The 15,767-nt window shown below is 40.8% G+C and overlaps 1 protein-coding gene across 1 annotated transcript in view; it reads right to left on the bottom strand.

The window, feature by feature from the left end:
* Positions 1–208: 208 nt before the first annotated feature.
* IFIH1 (interferon induced with helicase C domain 1) overlaps positions 209–15,767 on the bottom strand; it is a 111,210-nt gene continuing 95,651 nt past the window's right edge. Inside the window, 5 exon segments of the mRNA XM_030209828.1 lie at positions 209–755; positions 1,218–1,311; positions 6,661–6,851; positions 7,048–7,209; positions 12,717–12,866. Of these exon segments, the coding sequence (XP_030065688.1) occupies positions 561–755; positions 1,218–1,311; positions 6,661–6,851; positions 7,048–7,209; positions 12,717–12,866 (792 nt within the window). The 3' untranslated portion in view covers positions 209–560.

The following is a 15,767-nucleotide window of genomic DNA, read 5'->3' as shown; positions in this document are numbered from 1 at the left end:
TTGAGATCATTCTTTCACTAACAAAAGAAGAAGGGATTCCTTACTACAGTCAAAATATAACAGTCAAACTTAACTTAATTTCTGTGCTGTTTTCTCATACTATGGGGTTGACATAGAGGCATATTTTCAAAGCACTTTGGGAGGCTAAGTTCCATAGGTTTCTATGGAACTTTGGGAGGCTAAGTGCTTTGAAAATGAGCCTCATATTGTGGCAAAGGTCATAAATGATATGCAGTGTTATGGTTACACAGCAAAGTCCTATTCCCATGCTAACTCAATTTAAAACAAATTCAGCTTTGACCAATGTTGCATACATTAGCAGAGAAACCATGAGGATTTTAATTAAAACTACAGCAGTTACTATAAATGATTCTCTCATTCTCATCGCTACTACTATGAAAAGCCATTTGTCAAATGTGCAAAGTCACAGCCCCAAAAGAAATTTTGCATAAAAATGTCCTGTTGTAAAAACCTTTCCATGACAAAAAAATGTGTGTAAATACTGATTGCATCCATGGAACAGAAGGTTCAACTGTACAGTTAAAACAGCTCCAACAGTATTAATTATCACCATCGCCACTGTCGTCGCTGTCACAATAATCTGCATAATTAAACTCAGGAAACCTGATAGGTAGCTCCTTCCACTGCTTGTATGTTTTTCTTGACATTTTCTCCCCTTGAAAATCCACAGTAACATATTTTATATTCAGGCAAGGCAGATCTAAGCCACGGTGCACCATCATAGTACCCCATGTCTGCAAAACATGAAAAACATGCATAGTTTATTATTAGTGGCCTAGTGGTTAGGGTGGTGGACTTTGGTCCTGGGGAACTGAGTTCAATTCCCACTTCAGGCACAGGCAGCTCCTTGTGACTCTGGGCAAGTCACTTAACCCTCCATTGCCCCATGTAAGCCACATTGAGCCTGCCATGAGTGGGAAAGTGCGGGGTACAAATGTAACAAAAATAAAAAATAAATAAATAAATAAAATTATAGTTTATTAAAGTTTTCTATACTGCTCAACTGGCAGGCACAGCAGAACAGTGTACAGGCTAAGCACAGAGTAAGAAAAGAATGGCAATTATTAATAGGACATTAAGGTCATTCACACCAAGAAAAGAGTAGAAAGAGAAAGGTTGGTCGAAGGTATATATTAAACAGTAGTGGAGAAACACAGACCGAGATACAGCAGAAGTATTAATGACTGTATACTTACTTGGCCACATTTTTTACAGATGATCTCCCCATTTGTTTGGTAGTCTACAAACTTTTTTTGCAGTGTTTTATTTTCCCCTTGAATGTACAGATTCCTAAATAATAAATGAAATAAAGAAAAAAAAAAGAATGAGGGAAGTTAGAACCCGTTCTGTGAAACAAACCTGCAAATAACCTTCACTCTAGTACACTTGGCTGGAGCTTTAATGTCTGTTGCCTGTTGAGAAACAACTGTGTCAGTATACAGGGCAAACCAAAACAAAGGAACAGTAGCTTATGTTCTGTATTTCACTTCTCTTTTTTTTTTTTTTTTAACCAAAAAGCTTACCAACCAGCTTCCAAATACTATTAGCTTAAAAGAGAGCTTTTTTTTTTTTAGAAACCTTAATGATAGGTTCCAAGCCAAGTTCAAAGCAGAGTCAGTGTTACGGCTGGAGAAGTTCCGAGGTCTTTTTTCTTCTGTTTATCAAGTGGCCCTTATACTAAGCCCATTTTCTACCTATAGGCTTCTTAGCATTTAGCATGCGCCAATTCCGTTGGCGCATGCTAAGCTTTAGTAAATGGGCCCTCAAGTCTTTTTCTTATATACACAATATGAAAGTACAATACAGTCTCAATTATCCAACGTAAATGGGACTGACCCATTGTCGGATAAGTGAAAAGCTGGATAATACAAAAAACAATGGTAACCCCCTCAAAAAATGCATAAACAAAGGCATAGAGTTCCTGACTGGAGTGCTAAAACATAGTTACTGTACATGTGCTTGTTCTAAAACAAAGAGTTTTAACAGAAATAAACGCGGGGGGGGGGGGGGGGGGGGGGGGGGTCTGTCAGCTATGCTGGACGGTCAGATTGGATAATCGAGACAGTACTGCAACTTTATAAAGTAACATAGTAACATAGTAGATGACTGCAGAAAAAGACCTGCACGGTCCATCCAGTCTGCCCAACAAGATAAACTCATATGTGCTACTTTTTGTGTATACCCTACCTTGATTTGTACCTGTCCTCTTCAGGGCACAGATCGTATAAGTCTGCCCAGCACTATCCCCGCCTCCCAACCACCAGCCCCGCCTCCCACCAGTCAATCCTGGTGGACACATACCTGCATAAATGACCTCTTATAAATGCATAACTGCATAAATGACCTCTTATAAAACACCAACAAATATAAAAGTACGCATCATGACATGATGGTGTATACTTTGCCACGGGGCGTGCAAAGGGGCAGAGTTTGGACAAAGCATTGGCAGAGTTCATAACTATACGTGAAGATTATGAAATTAGTATACCTTATTCTATGTGTGTATGTCCATAAACTGTGCACCTTCACTTACAACAGCTCAGGCGTAAGTGACTGTGCCTAAATTCCAGGCATGTTCTCTGCCACATGCACTACTATTTTATAAAGGCCATGGTGCCCTGTTATAAAATGACCCAATGTAAGACAATTTACAGCAGTACACCAAAGGCTGGTTTAAATGCTTGCACCTAACTACTGTAGGTTAGGTGCAGAAATGAAAGTATTCTAGAACTCTATGCCTAAATCCTGGGAACACCCATGCCCCTCCCCTGGCCACGCCCCTTTGGAGTTGTATGCAAGATGAATTAAGTGCACAGGTTAAAGAATAGGGACGCAGAGCTGATACTCACATAACCAGTAATCAGTGCCAATTAGTGCTTGTTAAGGCCAATTACCAATTTAGCTAATTACTTTACGTGAACATCTGCAATTCACACCCAAATTGCACACCTACCTTTGGGTGTCCTATACAGAAACTGGGGAAGCCTATCCATTCCTTTTCATATAACTTCCTAAGATTCCCTTGCCTTTTGATAATTTTGATACACTGTGTGTTGTCCCCATATTCATGGAGGCAGAAGGGAAGGGGAGGGAAATGGGACTTACCGCCTTTCTGAGGTTTTTGCAACTACATTCATAGCGGTTTACATATAATCAGGTACTTATTTAGTACCAGGGGCAATAGAGGGTTAAGTGACTTGCCCAGAGTCACAAGGCATTATTCAGTATATTTAATAGGAATATTATTTGTATAGACAGCACTATTTACTGGGGCTTCCCCTCCCTCCCTGTCTACAGTTGCAGTGTCCTGTGATTGGCTCCTTGTGAGCTTGTTTTGGTTGTTAGCTCTGAGCTAAGGCCAGCCCTCTTTCTTTGCCCCCAGCAGGCTGGGTATGAGAGGCTCAGTCTGTGCCCTCACATACCATGTGCTAGCAACGTTTCTGAGAGCTGACCTTTCTTGGTTCCACTGGTTCCATCAATGCTTTTTTTTTTACCTCTCTCTTTCTCTCCTTGAGATACTCTCTTCCCCTCCTTGAGATACTCTCTGTTCTCGTGGTACTCGCTTCCCCGAAGATCTTTTCCCCAAGGTTTTCCTAGCTCTCTCACAGAGCTCTCTCTCCTTTAGGCTCTTTCCAAGTCTCTTAGAGGCTTCTCCTTTAGGTTGCTGTAAAAGGCATTTTCCCTTTGTTTCTCCCTGTTTGAGTTTCCAGCTTTTCCTCTCAGCAGTGCTGAGATCTGGCCCTCTCCTTGCCTCTGAGGTGGCTGGGTACAGACTCAGTGTTGCAACAGGCACAGTTCTTACAGGCAGCTTAATTATAAATTGGATTCTCTTTGTGTATTGGGAGAATTGCAATAAAGAAGATTTGCCTATGAATTGAGAGTCTAGTGGTAAAGTTTTCTTCTCAGGGAGGAGGAGCAGGAGGTTTAAGAGACTGTGAGGTCATACTGGTCAGTAACAGTGGACAGTGTTTGAATTGGACAGTAGCACTGGGCACTGACCTGGACAGTAACACACTGGGTTGAAAATATTAACGTATTGTCCACAACGGCTCCGAAACTTTTTCTTGAGTAGCGACTTCTAACACAGAATCCTGTATTTTTACTGGTGGTTGGGATTATTTTTCCCTATGTGCATCAATTTGCAGTTGTCTACACTAAATTTCATAGGCCATGCCTTTTCTCCTAGTCTCATAAGACACTACTGCAATTCCTCACAGTCCTCTGCCATCATAACAACTTTGAATAACTATACAATTTGATCACTCTTCCTTTCTCCAGATTATTTATGAATGTGTAAATAACATGTATCTCAGTACAGACTTTTCTACCATTCCACTACTGACTCTTCCAGTTGGAAAATGTACCACACAGTAGAACTAAATGGTCTCTGTCTTTTACCCAGAATGACTTCTGAAAATTGAAATGTATTATGAGATTGATAGGGGACGTGCATGCCTATTCACTATAGTGGTTATTTTACCTCTACTCATGTTATGGACATCTGAAAATCAGTATTTAGACATCTATCTATATTACACTGACATCCAAATCCCAATTCTACAAAACCAGGATACAGCTGTCTAAAACTTCAGTACAAAAACCAAACAATCAAAATGATGACCCACTAAACTTCAGAAATATATTCACAATGGGAATTCACTTAAAGGAAGGATAAAGCCTCAAAGAGCTCCAGATCAACAGATCTATAGAGCTTAGAATGATCATGAAAATCTACTCTTCATCATTTGATTTAAAAAACCTTCCTAGTCTGTTTTACCAATTTTTGTCAATTTTTAGAACTTTTAAATATGTCTGCTTGTCTGCTGCCATATATACTAAATCACACTGTCTATATGCAGCACATTACATACTTTTCAATGTTCCAAGCATCAACCAGTGTCCAGTGCTCAAAGGTAGAAAACAGTACTTATCTCCTCTCTTGCAATTTGTCAATCCTCATGCCCAGACCAGGAAAGAGATCTCTGAAGTATGAACATGCATTACAAACTATATTCTAGAATGACAACCATTCAAATATAGCACTGACTGTTTCCGATGTCTTTCAGAAGAATGAGACAACATGCATAAATGGTAACATTGGACATGACCTCATTGTAGGGGGATACCACAAGATGAAGCAATAGAAGTGTTATGAAAAAGTCTGGAGGTTAAGCCAACATCAAAGGTATCTACGTATTTCATTATACAGAGTTTGGCCATGAAGCGAAATTTTTTTCAGTTTGAAGAGAAGATTTATCAACAGATTTCCGGAGTGTCCAAAGGACATGATCAAAGCTACTTATACGTGAACAAGCAAAGATAAAGACATTTGCAACAGTTCCCAGAGGAAAAATGAAGATACTTACCTGTAGCAGGTATTCTCCGAGGACAACAAGCCTTATATTCTCACTTGTGGGTAACACGGGTTCGTGTTGCCAGTTCGGAGCTTGTAACAAGCTGAAAAGGTCTTTGAGTGTGAGACATGCTTCACCGCACATTCACAAGTGCCTTCCCACCTGCTGCAAGAGCACAGGACCAGCAGTACAATAAAAAGCATAAGAAAAAAAAGAGACAACTCCAAGGGAAGGTGGGAGGGTATGTGAGCATATAAGGCCTGCTGCACTCGAAGAATACCTGCTACAGGACAAGCAGACCTATAATTCTTTCATGTGGGAATCCCTAGCTACCAGGCTCAATGAAAATAACAATCAATGGTCAATTGGACCTCGCAATGGCGAGGGAAAAAAGTAATTAACCTGAAACTATATACAATCTGAGTGAGACTGCAGCCTGGAACAGAACAAAACAGGCCTAGGAGGGTGGAGTTGGACTCTAGACCCCAAACAAATTCTGCAGAACTGTCTGTCCAAACCAACTGTTGTGCCAGGTATTCTGCTCAAGGCAGTAATGAGATGTGAATGTAAGGACTGAAGACCATGTCGCAGCCTTGCAAACCTTTTCAATGGAGGCTGACCTCAAGTGGGCTACCGATGCAGCCATGGCTTTGACATCATGAGCCCTGACATGACCCTCAATGTGGCCTAGAGCGTATGCTAAAATCAAGAATATAAAAAAAATACTGGGAAGGAATAAAATAAAAGTAAACCCCAAGAGAGGTATAAAAAACAAAATGGAAGGCAGAAAAAGACCAAAGGCGGAACCAGCTGTGAGGACTGGAAAAGAACACGTACTCTCCTTACTGCGGAAAAAACGGAACTGTTGGTCCCGCACTCTTACGGTGGGTGAGAAGGCACTCGCACATGCATGGTGAAGCGTATCTCACGCTCAACAACCTATTTTAAGCTTGTTACAAGCTCCAGAAAGGCAAATCGGACCCGTGTTACCCACATGCGAGAATTATAGGCCTGCTTGTCCTCGGAGAAAGCCAGGTAGACTTGGGATAGCCATCCCTTAATCCTTAAAAGGTCTTTGAGAAATTTAATCTCTGTTTTGTACTCTGCCAGGAACTTGTAACCTGCACTTGCAGCTGTTGGAGATACGATGCTGGTCTCCATGGGTCTTGGTCTGGGTTCAGCATGGTTTTTCTTATGTTCTGATGCAACCTAGGAATGCACTGTCTTAACAATATCTCCAGAATCATCCAGATAGAACTGAACAATATTGCTTTGCAAAACTTACTTGAACTCTTCTGTCACATTGACATGATGCATGTTTTCAATAACTTGAATGTTGTTCCCTGAACAAATCTGTTCATTGCATTTTCTACAGTAGAAGGTTATCAGTGATGGATTTTCCCGATAGGTTTTACTTTTTTTCTTCTCAATTTTCATTTTTTTTTCCATTATGCTTTGCATCTGAAACTCACAGATCTGAAAATATAAAACAGAATGCCACAATATTTAATTCTGGACTCACAGGGCCAATATATCCCCCACATATATCAGTAAAAAGAATTTTATTATACAAACTAGAAGATAAGTTGAACATGAAAAATGACAAAATGATGCAGAATGTTTGAGATATTAGACTTACATTCCTGCCTTCTAATGGAGAAAGAATAAATACCTTGTCTGAGTATTGTGCTCTGTCCATATCTTGAACTTTGAGAATAGCGTTGTACATCATTTGCTCACGGAACAAATTTACATTTTCACGCTCAGCAACTCCAGATCTACTACTTGCTACCAGTACATAGGTGCTATCATCTGCTCGAGCTCGGCCACGTGCCTAATAGGTTTGTGAGACACACATTAACATTTATATAAAAGGGTTAATTTTATAGCAAGGTGCTTAATTTATAAACGTCATCAAAACAAAGGCACACTTTCAAAATAGGAGAGTTTTCCCAAAAACATCAAAAGCAATAGTGCTGCCCCCTAGACTGAGCCTTCAGAGGCGGCACTCAGGAATTACATGTTTTCACTGAGATTAATGCATCATAATTGTCACGGGTCCAAACCGTAGCCAACTTTTTAGATTTTAATAAAAATTCTCCTTTAGTAATCTTTTAATCATGATTTCCAAATAAAAAATACTAATTATCTGCTTAACAGAAGTTGGCAGGGGGCCTTAACTCCAACATGATATCATGTTTTACAATAAGCTGTGTCAAGGATAATCCCCATTTTCACAAGATGGATGCTTACTGCAGGTTAAAACTGGCTTACGCAGAAAGCACTCAGTATGTTTTGAATCTACGCGCACAAACCACGCATAAAAAAAAAATATTTTTTTTACATTTTTCTGGGAAGGGGCATGTCTGGGGGTGGAGAATGGGCGTTTCTACGCTAATCAATTAGCAGCCACATTACCACATGCTAACTGATTAGCACAGGAGTAACGTGTGAGCCTTTACCGCCTACAAAATAGGTGTCGATAAGAGCTCAAATGCTAATTTTTGTAATGGCCACACACTAATGGCAAAATTAGCACATGCAAAGATAAGTATTTAAACGGAGGAAAAAGCCTCAAACAAACCACTAGAACACTCCTTTTGTTAATAAATCAATTTTAGGGAGGCCTGCGGAATGATCATTAGCAAAAAAACCTCTTGGCTTGTTACTTTATTAAAGCTCTTCACAAGAGCACTGATCCAGCGGAGCAAATATACCAATTAGAGTCCACGGTGACCCTGAAGCAGTAACCGAAACCTTGGCCAAAGTCCGGCCATGGGTAGTTACAACGAACACTGGACAGCTGGAAAGCTAAGTTTCTTTCAAAATTATCTAGAAATTGATGTGAAGAGCTTTAATAAAGTAACAAGCTAGGAGGTTTTTTTTTGCCAGTGATGATTCCGCACGCCTCCCTAAAGTTGATTTATTAACAAAAGGAGTGTCCTAGCGGTTCGTTTGAGGCTTTTTCCTCCATTTAAATACGTATCTTTGCAAATGTAGATATCCTGTTTTTGATTGGCCATTAGAACTAAATCAGTATTCTACAAGCTTCACTTAGATTCTTAAAATTAGCACATGACCATTAATTTTAAAAAAAAGAAGGAAAAATCGACCATTTTCCAGCAGTCGTAAAAATGGCCTTAGAGCATGGGAAAGACCTGCATATGGCTGTGCTAAGGCCATGTTTTACCATAGCGCTGAGTACATCTAGTAGCGCTATAGAAATGATAAGTAGTAGTAGTAAAAGAACCCCAGAATGTATGTTTTATAAATTATGCATGCACATGCATGTACATCACAACTCCACCCACACTATGTCCCTAGAAATGCCTATACAGCATGAATATAAGTACGTGTGCACTTGTTGGCACATGTAATTGTTACCTGCATTCACCTGTATAATTTTAAAACAGACATTTTTTTTCCATGTAAGACATACTTTATGGTCAGAAAATTACTTCCTGGGTCTCTGCTACTGATGCCTTCATGAAAATCTCAACTTTTCTATAGCTTCACAAATGCAGCATTTCATGACATACGTCAATCTTTTAAAAAGAGATTAAAAAAAAAACATATGGGGGCAATTTTGAAAGGAATTCTCCACAAGTAAAAAAGAGTATTTACCCATGGAGATTTTCAAAGGAACATAAGTACATAAGTACATAAGTAGTGCCATACTGGGAAAGACCAAAGGTCCATCTAGCCCAGCATCCTGTCACCGACAGTGGCCAATCCAGGTCAAGGGCACCTGGCACGCTCCCCAAACGTAAAAACATTCCAGACAAGTTATACCTAAAAATGCGGAATTTTTCCAAGTCCATTTAATAGCGGTCTATGGACTTGTCCTTTAGGAATCTATCTAACCCCTTTTTAAACTCCGTCAAGCTAACCGCCCGTACCACGTTCTCCGGCAATGAATTCCAGAGTCTAATTACACGTTGGGTGAAGAAAAATTTTCTCCGATTCGTTTTAAATTTACCACACTGTAGCTTCAACTCATGCCCTCTAGTCCTAGTATTTTTGGATAGCGTGAACAGTCGCTTCACATCCACCCGATCCATTCCACTCATTATTTTATACACTTCTATCATATCTCCCCTCAGTCGTCTCTTCTCCAAGCTGAAAAGCCCTAGCCTTCTCAGCCTCTCTTCATAGGAAAGTCGTCCCATCCCCACTATCATTTTCGTCGCCCTTCGCTGTACCTTTTCCAATTCTACTATATCTTTTTTGAGATACGGAGACCAGTACTGAACACAATACTCCAGGTGCGGTCGCACCATGGAGCGATACAACGGCATTATAACATCCGCACACCTGGACTCCATACCCTTCTTAATAACACCCAACATTCTATTCGCTTTCCTAGCCGCAGCAGCACACTGAGCAGAAGGTTTCAGCGTATCATCGACGACGACACCCAGATCCCTTTCTTGATCCGTAACTCCTAACGCGGAACCTTGCAAGACGTAGCTATAATTCGGGTTCCTCTTACCCACATGCATCACTTTGCACTTGTCAACATTGAACTTCATCTGCCACTTGCACGCCCATTCTCCCAGTCTCGCAAGGTCCTCCTGTAATCGTTCACATTCCTCCTGCGACTTGACGACCCTGAATAATTTTGTGTCATCGGCGAATTTAATTACCTCACTAGTTATTCCCATCTCTAGGTCATTTATAAATACACCTCCCGCTCCCAATAAAGGGCCACCAATGGAGGGAGGGGGGCTATGGCAGGCTGGAAAAAATTATGTTTTAATTGTCTTGTCTGTTTGTATTATTTTTAGATTGTAAGCTCTATTGAGCAGGGACTGTCTCTCTATGTCAGGTGTTCAGCGCTGCATGCGTCTGGTAGCGCTATACAAATGTTAATAATAATAATAATAATTTGCAAAGTATGTGATAGTGTCTTCGTGACACTGGCTATCAGGAGTTTTCTTTTGAAAGTCAATTTGTAGGCCTGTGCACACCATGAAGAAGTTGAACATTGGCCTCCTTTTGATTACCTGTAGAGATTTGTTAAAACACATGAGTCAGAAGCTGGCTATAGATATTTTGTAGACTCTAGTGTTGTAATTTATAGGGTTTTTTTTCCCTGTCCTGTTCTATTAATGGAGGAGGACTGGCCTAGTGGTCAACTTACAGCATTAATTTATAATTTAAGGGGTTAATTTTCAGAGTTTCTTCTATGGGTAAAATGAGATTTATCCATGGAAAAAGACCCTCAGAAAACTGCCTACCTCACTGTGGGTAAAAAATATATTTAAAAAAAAAAAAAAAACACATCGGTCACAGTGTCAGTCCATTTACCTGTACCTAAAAGACGGCAGAGGCAAAGTGGGAAAGGATAAGGGAAAGAAGTCCACACAATGGTTTTATTTTGAAAGCCTGTGCATATATATTCTCTGCAGGTAAATCTGCGCCCACTTCAAATATACAATTGCAGGCAGGCACTCTGGATCCACTCAACTGCAGCCAACTATATTTTCAAAGGGAACAGCTGAGGATGGATGAGGAAGGATTGCCCTTGTAAGAGTTGACCTGTTTTTAACTACTTTGTGTAATTCTTTAGTCATGCTGTACAACGGATCACATAGACCGAGAACATGGGGGTTGATACTGAAAACAATTTAACTGGTGTGAAATGGTTCCTGGCCGGTTAAATCGCTTGTTCAGGGCAATATGCTTAATAAGTTAATGCCACTGAATATCACCTCAGGCCGCTAAATTCAAAGCCGGCTATTTTGTGGGTGGTCCATGGGCAGAGTCGGCACTTATGAAATTAAGTGCCAATATTCAGCACTTAACCGCCTAAGTTTAGCAGTCAAATCGGATCACATAAAAGTCAGTTCCCTCTTTATGTGGTGTCACTTATTACTCCTGCCGGAATTCTGTGCGAGTGCTGAGCACAGAATTTGCACTGAATTCCCCAATTGCGCAGAATTCACAATTTCTCCGCAGAATGCCGCCTGTCCACTGCCCTACCTGAGCACCGAATTCCCTGGTGGTCTAGTGGCCTCTTCAGAGGCAGGAAAGAACCCCACTCTTTCCTGCCCCGCTCTCTCACTGGTGCCGTGCTTTTTCCAAATGGCCACTGAGACTTCAAGCAGTAATCTTGTGAGATTACCGTTTGAAGTCTCAGCGGTCATTTGGAAAAAGCACGGCACCAGCAAGAGAGCGGCGGTAGCAGGGCAGGAAAGAGTGTGGTTCTTTCCTGCCCCCAAAGATGTTCTCCCTCTGTAGCTCCTCCTCCCCTATCTCACAGGTGAGTCCAGGGGTGGCCAAAAATTTTTTGAAAATTCTGTGCTTAGAATTTTGCAGAATTTATAAATTTTGTGCATAGAATTTTGAAATTTTTTGGTGCAGAATTCCAGCAGGAGTAACTTATGCGGTTAAGTGCTGACTACCTCACCTAACTGAATAAGAGACAGCCGGCTGCATAAACTTGGATATTCAATGCAGGTGCTCAGACATGGCCCGGCATTGAATATACAGGAATAACGCTAGTGGAAGCTAAAAAATACTCACACATTCACAGTTTTCTTCTACCACTGACCTTCTATTTGTACTTGGATGAGTCAGGAGAGCAAACATAAGAAATGCCATACAAGTCATACCAGAATTCAATCACAGCATCCAGGTCACATGTAGTAGATCCATTCCTTGATACTTATATCCAGGAATAAGCAGTAGCTTCTCAACCTGCTAATAATGCTTTATGTATCTTTTCTTCAGGAACATATCTAAAACCCAGTTATGTTAACTGCCTTATCAGCTTGTGGTGCTGAAAATAGCATTTGTCTTGTGTTTCTGTTAAGCAAATGTAGTTTTGTTTGTTACTGGATTTATTTAATGCAGGACAATGAGCTTTAGATTTAGTGCAAAAGGTAACAGTGGTAAGGCTGAGTGGCAATAGTAATCAAACCCCCAATTAAATAAGACAATCACTAGGGGGAAGACATTAATACAACTCTAGTACTTTTCCTTAAACTTTTTTTTTTTTTGAGTGAGTCATGCTAACTGGTATAAGCGCTCACATGGTAATTTTTTTGCTAATGCTAACATTAACAAATGGCCAGAAAAAAAGAAAAAGCCCTTTTTGATGGCTGAGCTACAAATGGGTTTAGCGCATGGAAAGACCCATGAAAGAACATACTAAGCCCATTTTTCAGTGCAGCTTAGCAAAAGGCCCCTGAATTACCATGCATTATCTGGCTGTGAACAAGAGAATCAGCTTGAAAACAAACTACAAATAGGATGAAATATTGTTTAACCAAAGGCTAGGATGAATATTTTTGGGGCTTCTGAAATTAGAGAAAAATGTAATATAATTCCACCCACCTGCAACATAGCTATTTCATTAGTGACGAGACCGTACCGGATAACAATATTACACTCTTTGATATCTAGGCCTTCTTCAGCTACGGTAGTTGCAATCAGCAAATTTAGCTTCCCAGTACTGAATTTACTGATAACTTCCTTCTGTTCATTCTGTAACAAGCATTGTTATAATTCAGAAACATGGTTTATTAATACATATTCATTTTGTCTCTTAATGCAAAACGTATGCTCCAAGCCCTGCCCCTTTATACTAAAAATTTACAGATCCACCCCTCTGAAAACCCCCAACCCTCTGCCCCCCATGGCACCTAGCAGCTATCCCTGAGAGCTTAGTGGAGGCAAGACTAAGCACCAGTCACTCCTGCCACAGTGGCTCCATTTGCAAATATGGTTGTCACTTGAGCCATTAGTGGTAGTCTCATAGTACTACAGCTTGGGTTCAGGCACTGCAAGTCTACCAGTAGAGGCGAAGATGACACCATTCTTGAAGACTAAGCTGCTGGGGCCAGGATGTAAGGGGATGGGGAGTGCTGGACCTTTGTAGTATAACGGAACAGAGTTTGGGGTTTTCATTTTGTTACACTCATGAGAGTGTGTGGGGGGATGGGCGAGCTCCTTAGCACTGCACTGCCATTAATTTCTACCAGGGAGAGAAGGCATACTTTTAATGAAATTGACTGGCTCCTTTAACTTGCGTCCTGACAGAACTGGACAGTGCTTTAGCAGCCCAATGCTGTGAGAGGAAGGAGTAATGAATAATAAAGCTTGGATTATTCAAGTTGCATAATATGCATATGACATAACTTATTTTTTTTACATTTGAGTTGGGCCTAATTTTCTCACTTTAGGTGAAATAATGTATGGTAGGCACAATTAATACATATTATAGGGATTCAATATGTGTTAATCGCCCTTTAAAAGCATACATGATTGCCATAACACAGCTTAGTAACAGGTCTCAAAAATCTTTTTGCTACAATCCTTACCTTCCCTCATCTCCTAAAATCAACAAGAAAATATTTTTGAAAAGAATCCTATATGATCTGTTCAACACTGATATATTATTAATGCTTGACATCATCATTTGAGTTCGAATGGACAGTAACTAGAGTGGCCATTTTATTAATATTGTATTGTGCCTTTTTCTTTCCCTAGAGGAGGCCAGAGTGAAGCCATGGACACTGCTTCTCGAGTGTTTCTTGCCACCATGTCACTTCCCTGATGCTGATTATATAGAAAAATAGCCCCGATATTTGCTGTCTTAATATATATCATTTGGCACGTTTGCTTGATAGAAACTGCAGCTGAAATCATTTCTGTTTTGGACTGACCTATTGTTGTCCACAGAATTGCCTAAAGTTCATTAGACAAATGTGACTCCTGATGCAAGTGATCTTGCCTTGCCCTGTCTTGAACATTTAACAGGCCTCTCCAGGTCTATTCATTGTTTGTGACAATAAATACTGGCTGTTTTGTACTATCCTCTGGTGTCATCTATACAGTGGATTTCTCCAATACAAGCCTGTCAGTCCTCCTCTACTTCCATCTGCATTAGTAATTGCTTTTAGGGGACTTTTTCTCCTTTTTTCTGTTGTTATATATATATATATACACTGCATTTCAGCTCACATATAAGTAGTGCCGTAGCTAGGTGGGGCCACGGGAGCATGGGCCCCCGCAGATTTAGCCCTGGCCCCCCTGCTTTCACCCCCCCCAACCCTCCCCGCCAGCTGAAGTCCTCTTCAGCGCCAGTCTCAGAGTCCAGCGCGTTGCTGATCTGGATTCTGTTTCTGTGAGTCCTGACGTCCTGCAAAGGTACCTGCCGGGGGAGGGTTGGCGACGGTGGGAGGGGGGGTCAGAAGGGATGGGGGGCGGCGGCAGGAGGAGGGTCGAAAGGGACAGGGAAGGGGGCAGCGGCGCCAGGGGGGGTCAAAAGTGGCAGGTGGGCTAAAATGTGCCCCCTCACCTCGGGCTCTGGACCCCCCTCCCGCCGAAATCTGGCTACGCCCCTGGATATAAGGGCCCTCTAATTTTGCTAAAACTAAGCAATAGGTTGGTGTATGTTTTGGGGAAGGAATTGAATTCATCTATTTATTTTTATAAATCTCCATAACTACTTAAGTCCAAGACATCTTGAACAAGAAAAAAGTTAAACCACCTAGGAAGAAACTTAGGGCCCTTTTACTAAGCCGCGCTAGAGGCGCACTAACATTTTTAGCACGCGTTAACCGTGTAGATGCCCATTATATTCTTTGGGGCGTCTACATGGTTAGTGTGCGCTAATTTTTAGCATGCGCTAAAACCGCTAGCGCACCTTAGTAAACAGGGCTCTTAGTGCAAAGAAATTTTTAAAAAAACAAACCAAAACAAACATATTCCCAATAATAAAATCACTTGGCGGGAGGTTACCAATATGGGCTACCGTTAAGATGTGTTATTTTACTTTTAACCCAGGTTATTAGTAACTACATGTCATTGCATAAAATGGGACCTGTGCTAAAATAGTACAAATTAGAAATTAGTGACAAAATAACCCACGGCAGCCCACACTGATAACTTCCCTCCTTAGTAGCTTAACCCACCAAGTAATCAGAGGGAGAAGACCATAAAGCAATTGCAATAGGCCACGTCTCTAGACTGTTAATTACGATTTATGGAGAAACATGTGTGGCCATTCTACTAGCCTACAACTCTTCATAAAAAAAGGCATAGCACAAAATAATGTATGTTAAACTGAACTGGTCAATATTTAAAAGCATTATGCAGTCATCATTAGTTCTGGCTAGCTCACTGCTTTGCTTTTAAAATCTACTGTGAGTGAAAGGATATGTTTTGCCCATATGCGGCAAAAATTTGTTCATGTAAGTTGCGGAGGGTCCAGGGATGGGGCCACAAACTACGTGAATAGTGGTGAAATTTAGGCACTATCCAGTTAACTGCATAAACAGCAGTCCTAAATTTAAACAGTTCCTTTAAGACCATCTGACTTAAATGGATAGGCTGGCTTAAAATCCACATAAAGATGCTCAGACCTTTATATGGTGGCTGCCA

Source organism: Microcaecilia unicolor, chromosome 7, assembly GCF_901765095.1.
Source record: "Microcaecilia unicolor chromosome 7, aMicUni1.1, whole genome shotgun sequence".
NCBI classification, from domain to species: domain Eukaryota; kingdom Metazoa; phylum Chordata; class Amphibia; order Gymnophiona; family Siphonopidae; genus Microcaecilia; species Microcaecilia unicolor.
Note: the sequence above shows the minus strand (reverse complement) of the source record. Positions and strands in the feature narration are given on the sequence as shown.